This window comes from Cuculus canorus, chromosome 19 (genome assembly GCF_017976375.1).
Source record: "Cuculus canorus isolate bCucCan1 chromosome 19, bCucCan1.pri, whole genome shotgun sequence".
NCBI classification, from domain to species: Eukaryota; Metazoa; Chordata; class Aves; order Cuculiformes; family Cuculidae; genus Cuculus; species Cuculus canorus.
In genome coordinates, this window is record NC_071419.1 from 4692454 (window position 1) to 4711154 (window position 18701).

Here is an 18701-nt window from a genome sequence, read left to right on the forward strand (position 1 = left end):
TTATTTCAAGTGGGCTATAATAAAGCCTCTGCTTTTATATGCGAGTTTTGACTTTTAGGGGGCTACTGTAGATGCTTCCGATTTCATGCAAATATTTTAAACTTAAGGTTTCTTTGCACTTCATTTCTGTCAGCATTTTTGGTTGCAGGAGGCGGACTACCACAAGGAATATCTGAGCATACTTTGCTTTTGGAAGGCTCTGCAGTGATTTCAGACAAATCATAAATACTGTAAGCTCCTCAGGGCAGCAGCTTAAACTTACATGTTTGTTAGCTGTCTTGCACACGGATAGCTCTCTGTATGTGGTGGGTATTAAAAATGAGGAAAGATCTGTAGTTCTAAAGGATAAGTTGTGTTTCAGGAGGATGGAAGGATGTTTATTTTACCAAATTACCACGGCCTGGAAGAGGAACTTCCAGTCCTGTTCCTGGGAACAGGCCAAACGGTTACCAGTGAAACAAATAGACGGAGATGATTTTGCTGAAGATAGACAAATCTTGGTTAAGCTTCACTATTGATGGAATTTTGAGCACCCCCTGAGCAAAGGGAAATCTTCATTGTCTTTTTTTTTTGGAGGAAAGCTTGGAAGTCCCCTTTTTTTTTTTTGCACAATAGCTTACTTCTGAAACTGAATTACCTGGATCTGAAACATAAGCCTATAAAATGAGCTTCCCCTGATACCTTTCCAAGAGATTCGATGCTTTTCAAAGCATTTCAAAAAGACCTTTGGCAGCCTGAGGCTTTGGGTGCTCCATCCCTCCGTCAGTCACTCTTATCAAGCCGCGAGGGAATACATCTTAGCTCTAAACATCACCTCTAGTGATGGATCACATTTATTCTTAATCCAGTGACTCAGTTGGTTCAATGCGTCATTTTTCTGGGGCAGCCACCAGACTAGGAGCTTATGTGAGAACCATGGGAATGGAAAGCATGGATGTCAAGCCTGAAAGAGAGAAACTAGGTGCTTCTACTGTAGGCACAGAGATCTAGGAGAGGATTGTCTGATGGAGAGATACTGCTAATCAGAATGGCCATATAACTCCAAGGCAAGAGGTACATACATTAATTGCAATGTCTCCTAGATCTTTATGTATGGAAATAAGGTATTTATGTGTACAGTCTGATAGACTTGAATGTGGCTACTTGTGCGGGAAGTCTAATTCACATGTAGACGTCATTTTAAGCTCTGGGCCCCTGTCTCTTTCCTTGGTATCCATTCATTTCAGGATCTCACATATACACTGTAATTTCTCTTGCTTCTCTCTGTGGAGACCAGCCACTGTAAATACCTCACTCTTTCAGTTTCAGTTATGGCTGAGCTGGGACTTTGGCTGATCTATTTATTCAAAGATAGGTCCTTTATGAGCTTTCTTTACTAAAACACTCTTTATGTATTTTATAAACTTCATCTTAACCATTAAACTTCCTTAAAGGAGATACCGAAAGCATTCCCAGTAGAGTAAAATAATTGCACAGATTGTAATTTTTAGCCAGTCCTAAAAATGTGCACTTCCTTACTCCAGGGGAGCTGCTTTCATTTCAGGAAAATGAAATTGAAGTTGTAATTCCTTTCTCCCTCCAAATTAGAAATTATTTCAGATTTAGGTTATTTTTTTTAAATACAGCATGAGAGAATGAAGCTGTACAATGCTTCTGAATATTTACAGTAATCATAACTATATTTCTGTGCCTTGTGCTAAAAAAATTATCCCGTAGTTTTCATGTGTGTAAATATATGTTTTATTTGGTGGCACATACTACAAAATTAAGGGCTGAATAAAAGTAAATATTATATAGCAAGACGAGAAATAATAAGTTCTGTCATTTTGCTAATCCTTCCTTCCCAGGGATAACAAAGAATGAATTTACGTTAGTAAACACTAACAAGAATTCATTACTGCCCTCACAAGAGGCTTGGAGAAAATGACAGAACAATAGGGTACTGAAGAGGAAAGATGAGCAAAAGATCCTTACTCCTTGCTCCTGAGTTACAACCAGGTTAATATAAAGGAAAGATTCTCATGCTGTTATTAACTACATTGCGTTTCATGAAAATGGCATTAGTTTAGTCAACAGCAGACAGTGCTATAAGTAGAAAAGCAATTAGAACTTCAAAATGTTCATTGCATTTCTAGTTATGTACCAAGTAAGGGCAGTTGTTCCTTTGGGCAAGGAAGTCTGCAAGTGGTGCTATCGCAGAATACCCTGGAACTAAAATCAGACCATGAGAAATGGTGCTCTCACATCGTTACACGTCAAAACGAAATCAGTGCCATAAAATCTTGAGGGCACGCCTCATATATTCTTAAAATGCTTGCCCTGGGGACTGATCAAGTGGGGTTTCCCTTCTTGTGGACACAATTGATTGCATATAATTAGTCATTTAAGATATGCCAACAGGGTATGTTATGGTGTCGTAGAAAGGCTCAAACCCTTGCCTATTCAAAGCTAACTCATTATTGAGGCTGTACACTGTCCATTCCATTCTAGTTTGGGCTGACTAACTCAGATCTCTTCTTGGGTTTAGGTTTCACAAACATTCTTTGTATTGTTTTTCCTGTAATGCTCCTTCGTGTGTACAACATGTATTTCAAGAACAGCCCAGACAAGTCTATTATTCACCCCAAAAGACAACTCGGTGCGTTCCCATTTTCTGTATTTTCTGGTGTGTTTGCTGTCTCATAAAGGCCTTGTGTCTTGCTGTATCAAACTTCTCAGTTTTGTAGGTGGTGATTTACTTTGCTTAATGAAGGTAGGTAGCATAGATATTTTTGAGCCCATTAATTTTTTAATTCCCAAGACATTCTGGTCTACAGTCGGTGCCCACTAGATATTCAAAAATGCACTTTCAGTGGAAAGTTCAGCAACCTGACTGCTTTTTGTTTGTCATGAACATAGAGTTGTTCCTTGGACAGTCAGTCTGAAATGCACAGGCTTTTCCTTTAGGATATTGTGGTTTGCACTGAACAGGAGGCAATTATTGCTACCTACAGTCAGGGCAGAAAAATACCAGCATTGGAGTCTGATACCAGTCTTCTGGTCATTAACTCCAGTTAGTTTAAATCTTGGTCAATAATGTTAAATTTAGCACATACTGTTTGTTTAGACAGCTTACAAAGACTTCCATTTGGAGTGAGAGGCGAGTGTAGCAGCCAGAACCCTTCCCTAGACAGCAAGACGGCTCACATAAATGAATTCATTCTGTTTGGTTCCCTCTCAAATGTTAGGAAGAGACTGTTCCGTAGACTGGTCCTTCCCTTCTGGTAATTCAGGCTGTGGACAAATGATGCAAGCATAAATAGCCCATCCATAGACCCCATTGGCTTGATAAAGACCTTAATGCAGAATTCATGTCCCCAGGTTGCTGTAATTCTGAGCAGAGCTAGGCTGGGATCTGGACATGTCTCACTGAAAACACGGACATGCATTAATTTAAAGGTCCGTCTTCGGAATCTACCTTCCCCATTTTAAAGGTGTCTGTCAGAATTTCACACCCCGTGAGGAACATAAAAATCCTGCAGAAAGCTTTTCTGCTTCCTTCGCCCCTCCAGATGTCCCTGGTGGTTGCCCCTTGAGATTGTTGCATTTTATTAATGAAAATAGAAGCAGGCACTTGGGGCATCACAAAAATAGGGAAGATCATCAGTCAATAGGAAAGAAATGTGCATGCCCTTCTGCCTGTTAAATTTTTTGTGTTTTCATGGTGAAATAACATGGAGCGGTCACTGCTAATTGATGTCTCTGTTTGCACGGCTGCAATAAATGCAACCATAAAGAAGTGTAACAACATGAAAACGGCATGAAGAGCAAAGCAGGGGGGGAAAGAAACCACACCAAAACCAGTAAGATTCCCCTTTTCAGCTGGGAGAACTGCTATTACTTTGAGTAAATGTTTTTTCCACCCTAATGAAGATCCAGGAGGTAAAGGGAGCCAATTCATGGAAGAGGACATTGCACCATTTGCAGCCTGTTAGAGTCAAACACACACAATCTGTGTTGGTTTTTTTTTCTCCTTCCTTCTACTATATTTTAAGCAGCAATATCTAAAGCTGTCCCCAATGGCAGTCTGTATGTGGGAGGTAAAATCAGGAATTCCCTAATTTCTTCTATTTTCTAATAAAACCTATTACTGCACAGATGTAGCTTTCCCTCCCCTCCCCCTTATTTAAAATGGGAATAGTTTTAAAGGGGTGCTTTTTGGTGTAGCCTCTGAAAGTTGGGGTCCCCTGGTGATCGTGATCACAGCCTCACTGAAAGCACTTGGGGTTTATTTTTTTGACATCAAATTAATATTCTCATCACTAAGTGCAAAGCAGAGATTTGACAATAGAGCACCTTCCTCTTTGTTAAAAACTTGCCGAGAGTTTGCCAGTTGAAAGGCTGAGTAAATCTTTATATCTGAGGAGGGAAGCTTAGTGTTATTTCTTGTTTTTAACAGTGCTGTACTGGCGAGCCGCAAGCTGTCTGAACATTGGAGAGAGACCCTTTGGGAGCTCCATTGGTTTTCAGCAAGTCTTTGCATGCAGTGTGTTTGTACTAGCTGAAGACAGCGCATGGCTCTCTAAATAATTTACAAGTTGATTAATAGACTCACATGGGTATAATTAGAAGAGGGAGAGACAGCAGCTACAGTAACGGGTACAGTGCTTGGGGGAACTAGAGACTTTATTTTTTTTAAAGAAACTTTCTAGGGTGCTGGGCGTTTGAAGATAAGTTGGGAAGAGCTCAGTGCCTCTTCTCTTTTGAAGTGGAAATAGGACAGTTTGAATCCGTCGAGTTTAATTTTTCACAAGCTTTAGGGGCCCTGCAGTGCAACTCCCTTTTTATTATTGAAAAAACCTCTCCATTTTTCTTTCATTTTTCACACACATGCACACACACGCGCACGCACACACAGAGCCCAAACAGTCGCTAATAAACATATTGATCTTCTATGTTATTTAAGTTAGTTTTATAACGATGCTGTATGTTCACCTATATACGCACCTCAACCACAAATGTACTGCGTAAAGTTACAGAGATATTTATGAATACACTGTATTTTAATTTATGCATTTTTAAGACACCTTCACCTCTGTTTGACAATGCTTTTGAAGTAGCTCCGTTTTTCAAGTCAAACTTTTGACTTTTCCTCTGGGACTGCTACAAAGGTTTTTCCGTGGAAAATAGGTAGCAGTCTCTTTTCCTGCTAGGAGAAAATTGGTGGTCAAGAGAACAAAATAAAATCTAAATACTTCTTTTTTTCTGATTTAGGTGTCTGTATTTTAATAAAAGATGCAAGGTTGTAGAATGGAAAGTTTTGCATGAAGGCATATAGGCAGTAGGTAATCATCTTTCCTGAATTTTACCTTTTTTTTAATGTGTGAATCACAATGCTGTGATACATTAGAATCCCCTCTTCTTTTCTTTGAAAATCTAGAATGTATTTTGCTCTCTTCTACACAACGTGCAACTGTCCTTGCAGCACTAGCTCCTCAGCAAAGAGCTGCTGACTTGAACTCTGTTTTTCCTTGGAATCTGGGATGGGGAAATCACATGTGTTTTTATAAGACAACTGGAAGGGAAAGGATGTTGCATATTGGCGGCATCCCCTGTTATGGTCTTTGGAGTTTAGCATTGAATTCTGGCTTCGGCTCTGGGTGCCAAACATACAGAATGAGGCTTTTATTAAAACAGACCTTTTATTAACGACAAGCAAAACATGTAATAGCTCTTGTGTATCGCTTTATGTTGCTGAATGTGCCTTTAATATGGATAGGAGGCATCAGGAGGAACGGCCAGGGGAGACGCAGGACTGGGCAGTTGATCCCACTGCTGGAGATCTAGAATGTGTGCTGGCAGCAGGCATCGCCGGTAAGGGGCAACAAACCCCTGAACATCCTCTCTTCTCATCACGTGGCGCATCAGTGTTTGGTTTAGAAGGCCAAGATGGTTTTCACAAAGATTATCAGACTAAATTTCGTCCTCTTTTTTTAATATGTCACAGTCAGAAGGGGTTTTTTTAGGCCAAATTCTGTGCTGCCACAGGGCCTGTATTCTTCAGTAAAGCTGAACTCATTTAGAAATAAGGAGGCAATAGAAAACTTGGTTGGTAATGGTGATGATGTGTTAGCTAGGTTAGAACTGAGCATGCTGCTTTGTGGCCAGCTGTATTCTCTCTGCAGAACCTGGGGGAGTAATAAGAAATGGTGCAAATATACATTTTGTTACCAGTTGTAGAAACTTTCAGGTTAGAAAGGAGTAGCTTTTGTCTTCAGGTGGGTAAATTGAGGCAGAAAACCTCAAAGCTGCAGTCATTGAGAGAGCGTTAGTGGGAACCCAGATGTGTGGACCTTGACTTCAATGTCAGCCCACCAGATCATTGTGCGACTCACCGGCAGCTGTTAGGCAAATAAACATATGAAGGCACCAAAAACATCACCGACACTGGTTTTAGGGAAAAAGAGCTTTCTATGTTTGTGTGCTGGATACTTGGTTTGGACTCAATTTCATCGCTAAATCTGAAGATGCCACTAACAGGTAATGCAGCACGAGGGAACTGGAATCTTATCCAGTCAGTAAATGTGATTGGATATCAATGCCTGAATCTCTGGCTTGATAACTGGGAGTAAGAATGATGCAATCCTGTGACACACATTTCTGACGGTCTTAATTTATCATACGTATCACTTGATTGGTGATGTGGGATCATACCTGCTTTAGAAATGTCATCATTTCCTCTGTAACACAGCTAATTCCTATTTTAAATTACTAAAAACCTCCAAAAAAAGGGTGACTCTCAAGAAACAAAAATATTTTAAATGTGGAAAAGAGGTATTCTCTCATTATTTGTTTTTCTATATTAAAATAATCCCTCTGGTTCTTCCAGGCAGCCGCTCGCTGTGCAAAGTGAGGGATGGGGATGGGTTTTCTACGCGTCTTTTCCGTTTGGTGACACTCCCGAATCGTATTGCGGTTCTTTGGGAATGCTGTGTCTGTGCTGCGTTGTGTTTTGTTGCCTCTTTATTTGTGGGATTGATAATTCCCGTTGGAAAGGAGGTGCCGGGTGTCCGGGGCGGCGGCGAGCCGGCAGGTGGCGGTAGAGAACAAGCAACGGCGGCGCTGGAGGCTCTTGGAGGGATGGAATGGTCAAAGCCCATCCAGTCCCACCCCCTGCCATGGGCAGGGACACCTCCCACTGGATCAGGGGCTCCAAGCCCCATCCAACCTGGCCTGGAACACCTCCAGGGATGGGGCAGCCACCACTTCTCTCCTTGTGCCAGTGCCTCCGCACCCTCATTAGAATAATTGCTATTTAATATCTCACCGAAATCTTCCCCCTTCAAATTTATATCCGTTCCCCTTTGTCGTATCATTCCATGCCCTTGTAAAAAGTCCCTCCACAGCTTTCCTGTAGCCCCCCCCTTTAGCTGCTCTGAGGTCTGCCGGAGTCTTCTGAAGTTGCCCTCAACTTGAGGATGTTGCCCTCAGCTTGAGAAGCTGACCTCAAGTTGCCCTCAAGGGAGGTTCAGATTGGACATTAGGAAAAACTTTTCTTCGCTAAAAGTGTTCTCAGGCACTGGCAGAGGCTGCCCAGGGAGGTGGTTGAGTCCCCATCCCTGGAGGTATTTAAAAGACTGGTAGATGAAGTGCTTAGGGATCTGGTTTAGTAATGGACAGGTACGGTTGGGCTTGATGATCTCAAAAGTCTTTCCAACCCAGTGATTCTATGATTCTCCAATCTCAACAACCCCAACTCTCTCAGCCTGTCCTCATATGGGAGGTGCTCCAGCCCTCTGATCATCTTCATGGCTCTTCTCTGGACCCATTCCAACCATTCCATATCCTTCTTATGTTGGGGATTCCAGAACTGGACACAGTCCTCCATGTGGGGGCTCACAATCAACCCACTTGGTGCTAAATTGCTGTTAAATCATCCTCAAGCAGGTTAAAACCAAGCTGATAGAGTCACTGAGGACCTTAATGTGGCAGGGAAATAGAATACCTCTCTAAAAACCCAAATAAACTGACCTGTGGTGAATAATGCAGAGTTTATAGAGCAATAAGATAAGCAAATCTCATGCTTTGCTAGATTTAGGATTAACAGGACAATCCGGGAAAGTAGCCTTTGGCAGTAGCTTATAGTCTGGGCAAGATGTTAACTGTCAAGTGCTGGGATCCAGCCTCAGGCATCTGAATTAGCTGTGGAAGTCTTCAGAGCTAAAAAAAAGGATAGAGGGTAAATGGACAATATGACCAAAAGGATCTTAAACTTTTCACAGTGCAAAGCTTATATATCTGTTTATATCTGTTATACAGTTTATATCTGTAAATGTGTTTATGAGGTACTTGGCATCAAGGTTTTATAGGTTTGGAGTAGTGAGTGGATACTCTTCAAAAGTCTGTTTTATAGGGAAATATATGGAGGAGGAATGAATTTAAATATGATAATTGTATAGCTTGGAGCACTGACGGCATTGCAGCTATTGGAGAATAGCGCCCTGTAATCTCCCAAGTAGTGTTTTTGCCTTTCAGACTGTGCCTTTAATGTTCTCTTACTTTTGTCTTGAGCAGACGGTACGATTTTGTCAACTGATTGCCTGATAGAGTTTTCGATTAGTCCTGCAGATCTATGGGTTGGGTAAGAGCTAATAGGCCAACTCCTTTGAGTTTTGTGAGGAAGTCCTTTTCATGAGGAGAACCGTAGACTTGTGAAAACCTTTGAAGATCAGGGAAGTAAATTTATTTTTTAAATGGTCTGCTGGAAGGTGCTGATTGACAGCCCTGGAAAGAGAAAATCTCTCAGTGTCCATGCAGCAGTTCCAGCATGAACAGCAGCACTTTAAGCCTCTGTTCCCTGTGCCCTGCCTGATCATACCCTCTAATTGATTAGATCAGTTCTTAGGTCCACAGCTGCTAATTCAGCTGTGTAGCCCAGACCATTAACACGGTCGAGACAGGCTGGGAGATAAAGGAGGTATGCGGTGTGGTATTGATGTTAGGCATGAATGTATGCATGGATGAATTGCATTTCTATGTGGAGTTGGTTGTGGCCTCATTCTGCCACATCTGCCATTCCTGAGATTCACCATGACCTTGGTCCACAGCTGTACGCGGCGCTCTCAGCACAGGGTATTGCTGTAGCAGAGCGGCTCTGCAGCATTACCTCTGATGGGTGGATTTTACTCCTGTACCTCAGTTTCTCTCCTTAATAGAGACGTGCTTTTACATTGCCTAGTCTGGATATCTCTTTGTAGCGCATTGTAATTTTTACAAGAAACTTATCTTTGGACTTCTCTAATGATAAAGTAAAACCTCTCTAGAGCCTCATTCCCCCAACTTTCAGAGTAGGAAACTCACACAAGCTTATGTTGAAAAGGAATTGATTATTCAAAGCTCTTGTGCTTCATAATCTACTTAAAACATGTAGATTGACTGTCTCATCAGAAAAGCTCTAAATTTGACTTTGCTGTACAGCCCATTGGGTCATGTGCTTAAGGCCAGGAGACCTCTGGCTGGTTACTTACAGAGTGTGTGCCCCTCCAATTACAGGTTATTAATTTGCCTTGCATTCAAGACACAGTTCCACATGAGTGAAAAGGAATACCATACTGCAGAGTTCTTCATTACCTACTCTGTCTGTACCACAGCAAAATAAGAATAATACTGATTTCTTTCTTCTTTGCTTTTTTTTTCTCTTTTTTTTTTTTTTGTCTCTGGCCTGTGGAAGATGTTTTATAGTTTTAATGCAGCTGTTTTAAATGTGTCTGTTCCTGTTCAAGGGCAGCTGATGTAGTTTGTAATGCCACTGAACAGCCAACGAGCTATGTTCCCCCGTTGTGTTAAAGTGATAGGTATGTTTGCTAATCAAGAGGAGAGCAGAGCTTGCTGTCTGACCTGTTTATATTTTATTTCTCACCATCAAGCGTTAGAGAGAGGCACAGAAAATATGTAATCATCTGTATACAGTGATGTATATATGTACATGAGCATACAAACAATCTGAAGTGTATTGCTGATATCTTCTGGTCAGTCGTGGCCAACATCAGTGTGGTGTCGAGGTCACCACATATCCCCAGTATTACCCCAAAAAACCCGAACTTGGCACGCTATTACATAAATTGCTAAATCATTGTCACTGCATCTTCTTAGTATTTTTTTTTTCTTGTGATTGCTTCAGTTTTGGTCAAAAATAGTGACCAAAATAGCAGAACTCGTCGATCAGAGTTCACAGAAGGGCTATGGGAAGTGATCGGATCGAGGAGGTGCTGCTTGGTTCCCATCACAGTTGCTTTTTAGGCTGTAGTGTTCCTCCTTCCCACATGCCGGATGGAAGCAACTTGACCCCTGGAACTGGAAAGTCTTCTAAGATATGCTGGAAGCTCAACAGTGCGGTATCCACACCTATTTCTCTGTGCCATTCCTGGGGCTCTCAGCCTCTGCCCCGATTCCCTGTTCACCTCAGAGCTCCAGCAAAATCCTGCCTTAGTGCAATATTACTCTTGGGTTTTTAGGGTTCCTTGAAACCCCTTGCAAAACTCTCTCTAAGAATTCTGAAAATGTTTCCAAAATTTAGTATCTTTGTGATCCGCATTAATGATCCCATAGGAATAATGATAAAATAACACACATCGAGACAGAAAGTTTAGTGCTGCAGCCAGAAATTAAAGACGGCCGGGAGAATTCCACTCATCTTTGTATGGAATTTATTTTGGGGAAAGAAAAGGTGGGATGCTTTTTCTCTTTCTTCCCACCAGGATGTCTTGGGTTTGTAAGAGTTCTTGTAAGCTGGAGGGCAGGAGGGAGAACTGCCCTGCAAAGAGCCCTGACATTCTTTCCCCTCTACGCCTGCAGCTCAGCTCTGAGATAGCTGAGGATCATGTGGCTGATAACGTTTCTGCCTGCTGCTGCGCTATTGTATAGTTAATTTTATGTATCCCCTTTTTAATGGAATGCCTACTTTTGCATTGTCATTTTGCTCTGTGTCAAGTGTCTGGTTTGTTCCATTCCTTTTTTCTTTTAGCAGATGGAGAATATTGCTCTCCTTAACTTGGTTTTTTTTTTTTCATAATGTGAAGTGGGTATCCTCAATTAATACACTAATCTGTTTTCTAATTAATTCCCTGTGGTTTTCCTTCCTTTTTGCTGGTACATTGAATCCTGAGTGCAATTCTGTAAACTCAGTAATTTGATTATTTAAAGGAGCCGTAATGAATTTCATGATAGAGATGTAAGTCTTTCAGAAATGTTAAATTTCAGGAAGCAAATGGGTTCTGTTATTGTGGTTTAAAACCTGCTTGTACCCAGAGTATAAAAGGGCACTGATAATAGTGTACTCTGCTAAAACACAGGCACATTCCTTTTAGCTAATCCTAAAGCAAATTGGATTGTTAGAAACCTGATGCTTACGCTCTCCTATTGTCACTTGTTGTTGTATTTTCTATATGCAGATGCAATAGCAGAGTGAGTATCAAAACATCAGCGTTTCATGATGTGGATTTATGTTGCTTTTTTTATTGCTTGCTTCCAGTAGAGCAACAGTGTATTAGACATCCTGTACAAATACAGAGAAGGGGCTCTCATTGCTTCTGGAAAATCGGTTTGGCCGCTGTTTTGGGGAAGCAGCTTGAGGTGATTTTGCTGACCTTTCTTTGTGGTTATTTGACATTAAACTCAACACGTTGCAAGAATCCTTGCGAAATTTTTACTCACTCATGTTGATCCTGATAATTTTATTTTTCTCTAAATAGAAAAAAAATCACAAGGTACCTAAGTTTCTCAACTCAAATATTTTACTTTATGAAGGCTATAGTGAAAATATGCAGGTTACCTCCTCACCATTGTGTCCTGGTAAATAGAATTTTAAAAGCTGCATAGTAATTGTAATCCCAGTCAGCATCTTGCTGATGTTCTCGCTTGCCCTAAAGAAAAATAATAATAGAGGAAACAACTTTTATCTCTAAAATTAGGGAGTCATCACTGCAGTAATTACAGTAGTTGAAATGCATTTTGGAAATTTATTTTCAGTTATAAAAGCTTCAAGCCTTTGGGCAAATTGGAGAAATATCGCATCCAGCCTGCTGTGGCAGAACCATTATCATCTGCTGAGTTAAATACAGAATGCTACAGAAATTTCTTTCCTGTTTTAGGATTTCTTTTACACAACTCAGGTCATTATTTTTGCATTTTGATAAGATTATGTCACACACTTCATTGTGACATCAGCTCGGTCTGGCTGAGAGGAAAAGTGCACTCTGCAAAATTATGTAGGCATCAGTTTCTACCAAATCCTTTGCTTTAATCCTGTGGTTCCTTATGAGTTTAAGGGTTTCATGATAGCACAATAAATATGCAAAGTCAACAGTAACTCCTAACTCCAAAAATCTATCAATCATAAACTCTTTGTGTTTTAGTTCCTGTAGCAGTCTAACCAGAAAAAGTAGTTTGTATCCTCCTTAATTGCAGACTCAGCATACAAAATAAATGTCATCTTTTTAATCCTTTGCAGTCCCAGACAACCTTGTTATGAGGATCCTGGCAGAACGCCTAAATGCACTAGACTGCATGACCAACGGTTGGGTGCTTTGTGGCTTCCCAAGAGACAGAGAGCAGGGACAACAGCTGCAGAAATCACATATTATTCCAAACAGGTACGATATATATTTAGCGATTGAGACATTACATAAATGAAAGATTTATTTGTGGAAATATACAGACCATTATGATATTGTATAGACTGGTGCGTCTTATTTGTTTATTCCTTCCTTAGCTAGAAAAAGGGTCTCGTTCATGGAGAGTAGGAAATAGAGCACTGGCCTTACAAATCCTCCAGATGGCCACACTGTGGGAGAGAGAAGAGGTTTGTTGTTCTGGTTATTTGTTTGAGTTGCCTCTAAATGCAAACCATAAGAAAGGATTAAAGTTTGGATTATATCAAAAGGTGTATTTTATTTGCAGCAGGAGGTGAGATCTACATCTTTTTTCCTTTAGCGTTGGCACAATATCACGGAGATATATCAGTATTGCGAGGAACTTACTACGAGAGTTTTGGGGTTTGTGAAATAATTAAAAACAACCTGAGAATTATATTTTATTTGAGCTAGAATGAAGTGTTCAGAAATATAACAGAAGAGAAATGAGCATCCGAAGAGAACTGTTATGACTGCCAGGCAAGTAAAATGTAGTTACTCTTTGCAGCTGGTCCAGGGGTGGTGAAGATTTGAAATGCTGGTGTGCTTATCAAAGCTGAGAGGCTCCTCCGTTCCTCTCTAGGGTTCCTGGTCACTCCGCAGCCACATGTTTGAAATTTGTGCTCCTTATCCTTCCAGAAAACTTATTCTTACCTCAAAACTAGCAGTGGAAAAGGTATATTACCCGCAAAAGCATTTAAGTTGGCTAAGTTACTCCTCCTGTGTCTTCTGTGTAGCTGCGCTCAGTCCCCTTGCACCACCAAAGTGGAAAGATGTAAAAGGGTGAGACCGAGTTGGAGGGAGAAAAGAGGAGAGTGAAAAGGGAGGGAGCTGGCAGTCATGTCATCAAAGTTTTAACATGAAAGTATGTGAAAACAGCAGGAGCTTTATTTATTAAAGGTAAGACAAAATACTTAAACAGGACTCCGTTAATGAATAAAGGGAGAAAGAATCTTGAAACTTATGCTCGATTCAGTTAAATAACATTTCCCATGGATTATTCTTCATGTGCATTGAGAAGGTAGGTCGTGAGTCCCTAAACGTGTATCTGAGTACCCGAGATCAGTGTGAATACCCAAGTGTGGGCCATGTGCTCCTTTACAGGACTGAGACCTCATCAAGTGAGGAAGCAAATCTCATTATAAAATTGTATGTGTGGAAATCTGATGCTGATCCATTCGCTCAGCTTGTTTTTTTTCTTTAAAGAGCTCTGCACGTTCATGTCTGAGTTAAGAATTTGGCCCCTACTATTTTACACAGGGGTTGAAGTAAGGGACAAAAATAGACATCATGTTACTTGATTGATTTTGGAGGTGATGTTTTCCATGAAACTGAAGTAGTGGGTATGTAAGGGAGAGAAGGTGATTATAAACAAAAGGACATATTGCAACCTAGGATAGCAGGGCAGTAATTCAGTTTCAGTTGTGATGCGAGTTATAAAACACTATCTGCAGAGGTGGTGTTTCTGACATCAGGAGAAAAAACTGATAGAATTATAGCCTTGAAATCAATCTGGGAATAGGATGCAGAAATCTATAAATCAGACACAGAACAATCTGCAAAGTCTCATTTTTAGGAGGGCTCTGTTGATGAAATTAGATTAAAATAAATTTACATATATATCAAGTTTATTATTAAAATCTAGTCACATCAGTAAACAAAATTATTTGTGAAAGACTGTGTTACTCTGTGTTTTGAACTCAAAGTAGACCTCTTTGGCTGATCAGAACACAGAGTTATTGTCTGCTTGTCAAGTCATAAATCTATTCCTTAGAGCTAATAAATGGTTAGTGTTCAAATACTATGTTTTATCTGACTCCTGCCTCATAAAGCTAGTACACATAATACTAAATTATACAGCATTGAGCAGGATCAGTCTCCTGACTCCTCCATCTTATAGAAAGAAAAACAAACCTAGTAATTGATGGTAGAAAAGAAGGAAAATAAAGTTATTTGAAAACAAACAAAATGGGCTATAAAGTTTGTTAAAATGTAATAATAAAAAAACTCATACAGCATCAGCCACTGCATCCGAAGGACTGCCCTAGAACAAAAAGGAAAATAATTCACTTCCCACTGAAAAAGTAAGGTACAGGTTTTCTTTAAATTAGAATTTGCAGTAGAGCAAAGGCTGGGTTACAGACTGGTAGAGGAAAACCTGTCTGTATCAGACAAATCCTGTCTTCCAAAGAACTGCTCTTGCTGTGCTCAGAGAAGACATGTATTGCTTTCTACGTTCCTCCCTATGAAGCAGTTACTGCTTAAGTGGACAGGATCCTAATCGTATTGAACTGTGGCAGCCTTTAGGGCAAATAAGAAGCTGAATCCATTAGTGGTCTCTCAGCTATCTAGTAAAAGAACACCATTAACCACTTAGTGCCTACGGTAAGCGGGAATCCAAATACAATTACAGGTTGGCATCTGAAACGCAGAACTGCTAACACAAAGGACTGAATTAAGCTCCTCATCCAAATTAGCCTAACGTATTTTAGCTTTTTTTTATTGTTAATTCTCGAGCAACGATAGGAAATATATAGTATGGTCGTGGGTAGTTCTAAGCTACAGAAAACTCTATTGAATATTTAGCAAAATCTTTCTCATCCCTTTCTGTTCTCTCCCAAACTTTCAGTTAGAATAAGACTCAACAGCAGCAGTGTCATCTGTTATATATCTCTTGTCATTAGCTTCGGCTGGTTCATGACCAGATGTCTGCTGGTTCCAGGCCAGCTTAAGGCAATCAGCAGTTTAAGGATTCCCTGAGCCAGAGGGTCATCTGGACAACTGTCTAATAGCCCATTTTCCTTGACTTTTTTTCCTTGACTCTTCCCTGAACGTGCTCTCCTAGCATTCCTGATTTTATAAGCCACTTGTCTACGCCTGTTGGGTCACCTGTTTCCCAGTCAAAGAACCCTGGTCTGGTTATCCTTTCCTAGAAGTTACGTCAACCTTCGGATCGCTCTGTCCTCCTGTTCTCAAGCTATTCTAGCTGTTTCTTTTCTAAGGTGAGACAACCAGAACTTTTTTCAGTGTTGAGGGTAGCACTGTGTACTGGATGTTTATATATTACCATAAATATATTGGTCTTAACTCCGTTACTGAGAATTGCCAATATTCTGTTAGATGTTATTGTGACAGATTTTGGAAGAACATCTTGTCTGTTTAAACTGGTAACTGTACAGTGTCCCGTTCAATGAAAATACACTGAAGAAGCACAGAGCATCGCAAATCTCAGTCGAGTGTGTACACGCTCAGCAAGAAGCCTAAAGACTCTTTAACTCAAGATCTCTGTAGTTAAAATTATAGCCAGGTTTACTGTTCTCCTCACACCGATAAAGCAAGCCCTTCCACCTCTCAATGGGGCCATCCTGAGATTCCCAGTCCCTCTCTTCCATCATTTCCTTTGGGTTTTTTCCATCTGATCCAAATCCAGGGTCAATTGTTTTACATTTCTGTATTGATTAATTCTGTTACCGTAGTATCTACAATCAATACAACAAATGGACAGGCAAAGCTGGGCAGGGGAGGGATGAACTTAAGGAATAACCTAACAATACATATCCCACATATTTCAAATACCCATTTTCCCAGTTTTTTTCCTGTCCAAGTAGAGAAAATAAACAGCACTAGCTTCTCCACTACAAGTTTTCCAGCAGTCTTTTCTTCGGTCTTCCAAATGATGTGGCTGTATCCTCGATTATGTCATCTTTTTACATAATATATTTAAAGCTTCTTTTTCATCATACTAAGAACCTGTATTCAAACAGTTTAGGATAATGAAGTTCCTATTTTCTAAGGCAGAATCTGTGAATGTGTTGAAAAGGGAATAATCAGAATGGGAAAAAAAAGATTTCTTAATATTTTTTTTAACTATTTGGTCTTTACATGGGGCTTTCCTATTTCTGCAGCTGATCCCAATGCGGATTAGGGATAATAAACAGCCTATTAATGGAGGCCTGAACTAGGAAATGGAGTTTGAATCAGCAGCAAAATTCAGTGTCTGCTGAAGGTTAATAACTCCATTACTATCAGCTCTATTTTTTAGCCGTTTGAAGAGCTCGGTGTTAGCCTTATCGTACTCCTCATTAATTGAGCTAATAGAACCTCAGTGACCCTACGGTGCTGCCATTATCTGAGAGTTTACCAGACATGGACTGGAATACTTATTCACTGAGTATGTGTTCCTTGGATTCTTTCCTATATCAGAAATATTTTTGTTAAAGATTGGCTGTCTTCAGCTTTCTTTTTGTCTCTTCATTTAATTTCTGCCTAGTTTAACAGCTACATATTTGGAAATTGAATGTAAATGACTTAATTAAAATCCTATCAAGGAACAAGCTAAGTCCCAAAATAGTTGCATCAAGGAAACATAATAGTGATTGAATTATTCTGACATGGAAAAAATCTTACAGGGCATTTTTAAAACTTTGGCCTAATTTAAGTGATGGATATTGTCTATTTATAATAGATGTGGTTTTAATTGCTGGAGTATAAAAATCTGATGAGTAACAAAGAAGAAATGTTATAATTATATCTTCCTATTTTCTCCTCATTTTCAGGGGAAAAAAAAATGATGTGATAATTAAGGTACTAAATCAGTACAATAAAATTTGCCTACACCAGGGAGAGAGAGAAACAGTAGAAGTCCAAGTGACCTATGTAGGATTTGGCTTAATTCATAAAGAAAGTAATAAAAATAATGGGCAGAGCAATTCTCGCTTTCTATCATTCTCATTTTTGTCTCTCTTGACTAGAAAACAGCTTGCTCTTCCCAGAGCCATTATATGGTTGATGGTTTACTGACTGTTGTCTTCACTAATGCTAATTGGTTTCCTTTTTATTAGCACTTTGCACATCAGCGCTCCCATCTCTTCCTCCTCGTTCCCATGCTCAAAGTCAAACAGACTGGCTCAGTAAAAACTGAGGGACAAGACAGTGGGAGCTGGAGGGGCAGGATCTTCTTCAGGTCAATGGGTAGGCTTATGAAACAGGAATATGGTTTGGAAAATGTGTTTTAGGTGAGGAATTCTCACCTGTCTTCCCCACCCTGGTAGAGATACTCAGCCTCTCGGCTATGCTGACTGTACATTAAGTGCGCGTATAGCCATGCTCTGAGGGAGCAGAACATGCTTGTCAGGAGATAAAAATTACAAGGTTTTCTTTCCCCCAACCGAAATCTATTACAGATTGTGCTTACTGGGCAAAATGAACAAATCTTCCTCTCACCTGGGCTGGGGAAGGACTCATCTGCTTCACTGAGTGACTAGGATCCCTTTAATCCACAGTTGCTGTTCCCGGTGACTTTTCCCAAGCTACAATAATTCAGTCTTGGTGTTATCTCTTGATGTGGGTGTTTTGAGGCTTAGCCTGTCCATGGACAAGATTTGAGTTAAGTCATTTACCTTTGTTTCCTGATCTGCCTCTATTGCAAGAGGCGTTGTTGAACACTTTATAATGGGAGAATATATCAGCCGAGCGTAACTCCCATTACCAGAGGCTGCGTGGCTCTGGCACGAAGGCTCTGTTTAGCAGTCACACCCATGGGCTACTTAATAGTGACACCTGATTCCCTACATGTAGTGCGAAAAAGCCACACACACAGAGCCATTTGCCCTACGCAAATCTGACGGAAGCAGCTCCTTATGTGGATTTCTGAGGTTCGGCTGTTGATGGAGACTCCTTATTCTCTGTTCTCCCTCTTTCCCTCAGAAGATTGTGCTCTCTCTTCCCTCATAGCATAACACTGTTCCAAATAGAAGCTATTGCTATTAAATAATCCAATAGACAGAAAATTGGATGATTACAATAAAAAGATTATGTCACTGCTGCTGCACATTCTGCCTGACCTATATTGGATCCAGAAGAGCCTTTCTATCCTGGGGAAAGGCATTAATATGCATCTTGAGCCAACAATAGCTGAACATCAAATGCAGTTTTAGAATCCTTCTGTGGACTCTCTGTATGATGCCGCATTTGGTGTCGCAAGCATCACTTCTTGTTTCTTATTCTGCTCCAACAAGAATAGGAGGTATATTT

General features: G+C 40.3%; 1 protein-coding gene across 10 annotated transcripts in view; it reads left to right on the forward strand.

The window, feature by feature from the left end:
* The window catches only part of AK8 (adenylate kinase 8), a 78691-nt gene that overhangs the window by 37865 nt on the left and 22125 nt on the right, over positions 1–18701 (forward strand). For all 10 annotated transcript variants that reach the window (XM_054084533.1, XM_009569610.2, XM_054084535.1 and 7 more), the window contains one exon: positions 12488–12629. In XM_054084533.1, coding sequence (XP_053940508.1) covers positions 12488–12629 — 142 coding nt within the window. The remainder of the gene's footprint in view (positions 1–12487; positions 12630–18701) is intronic.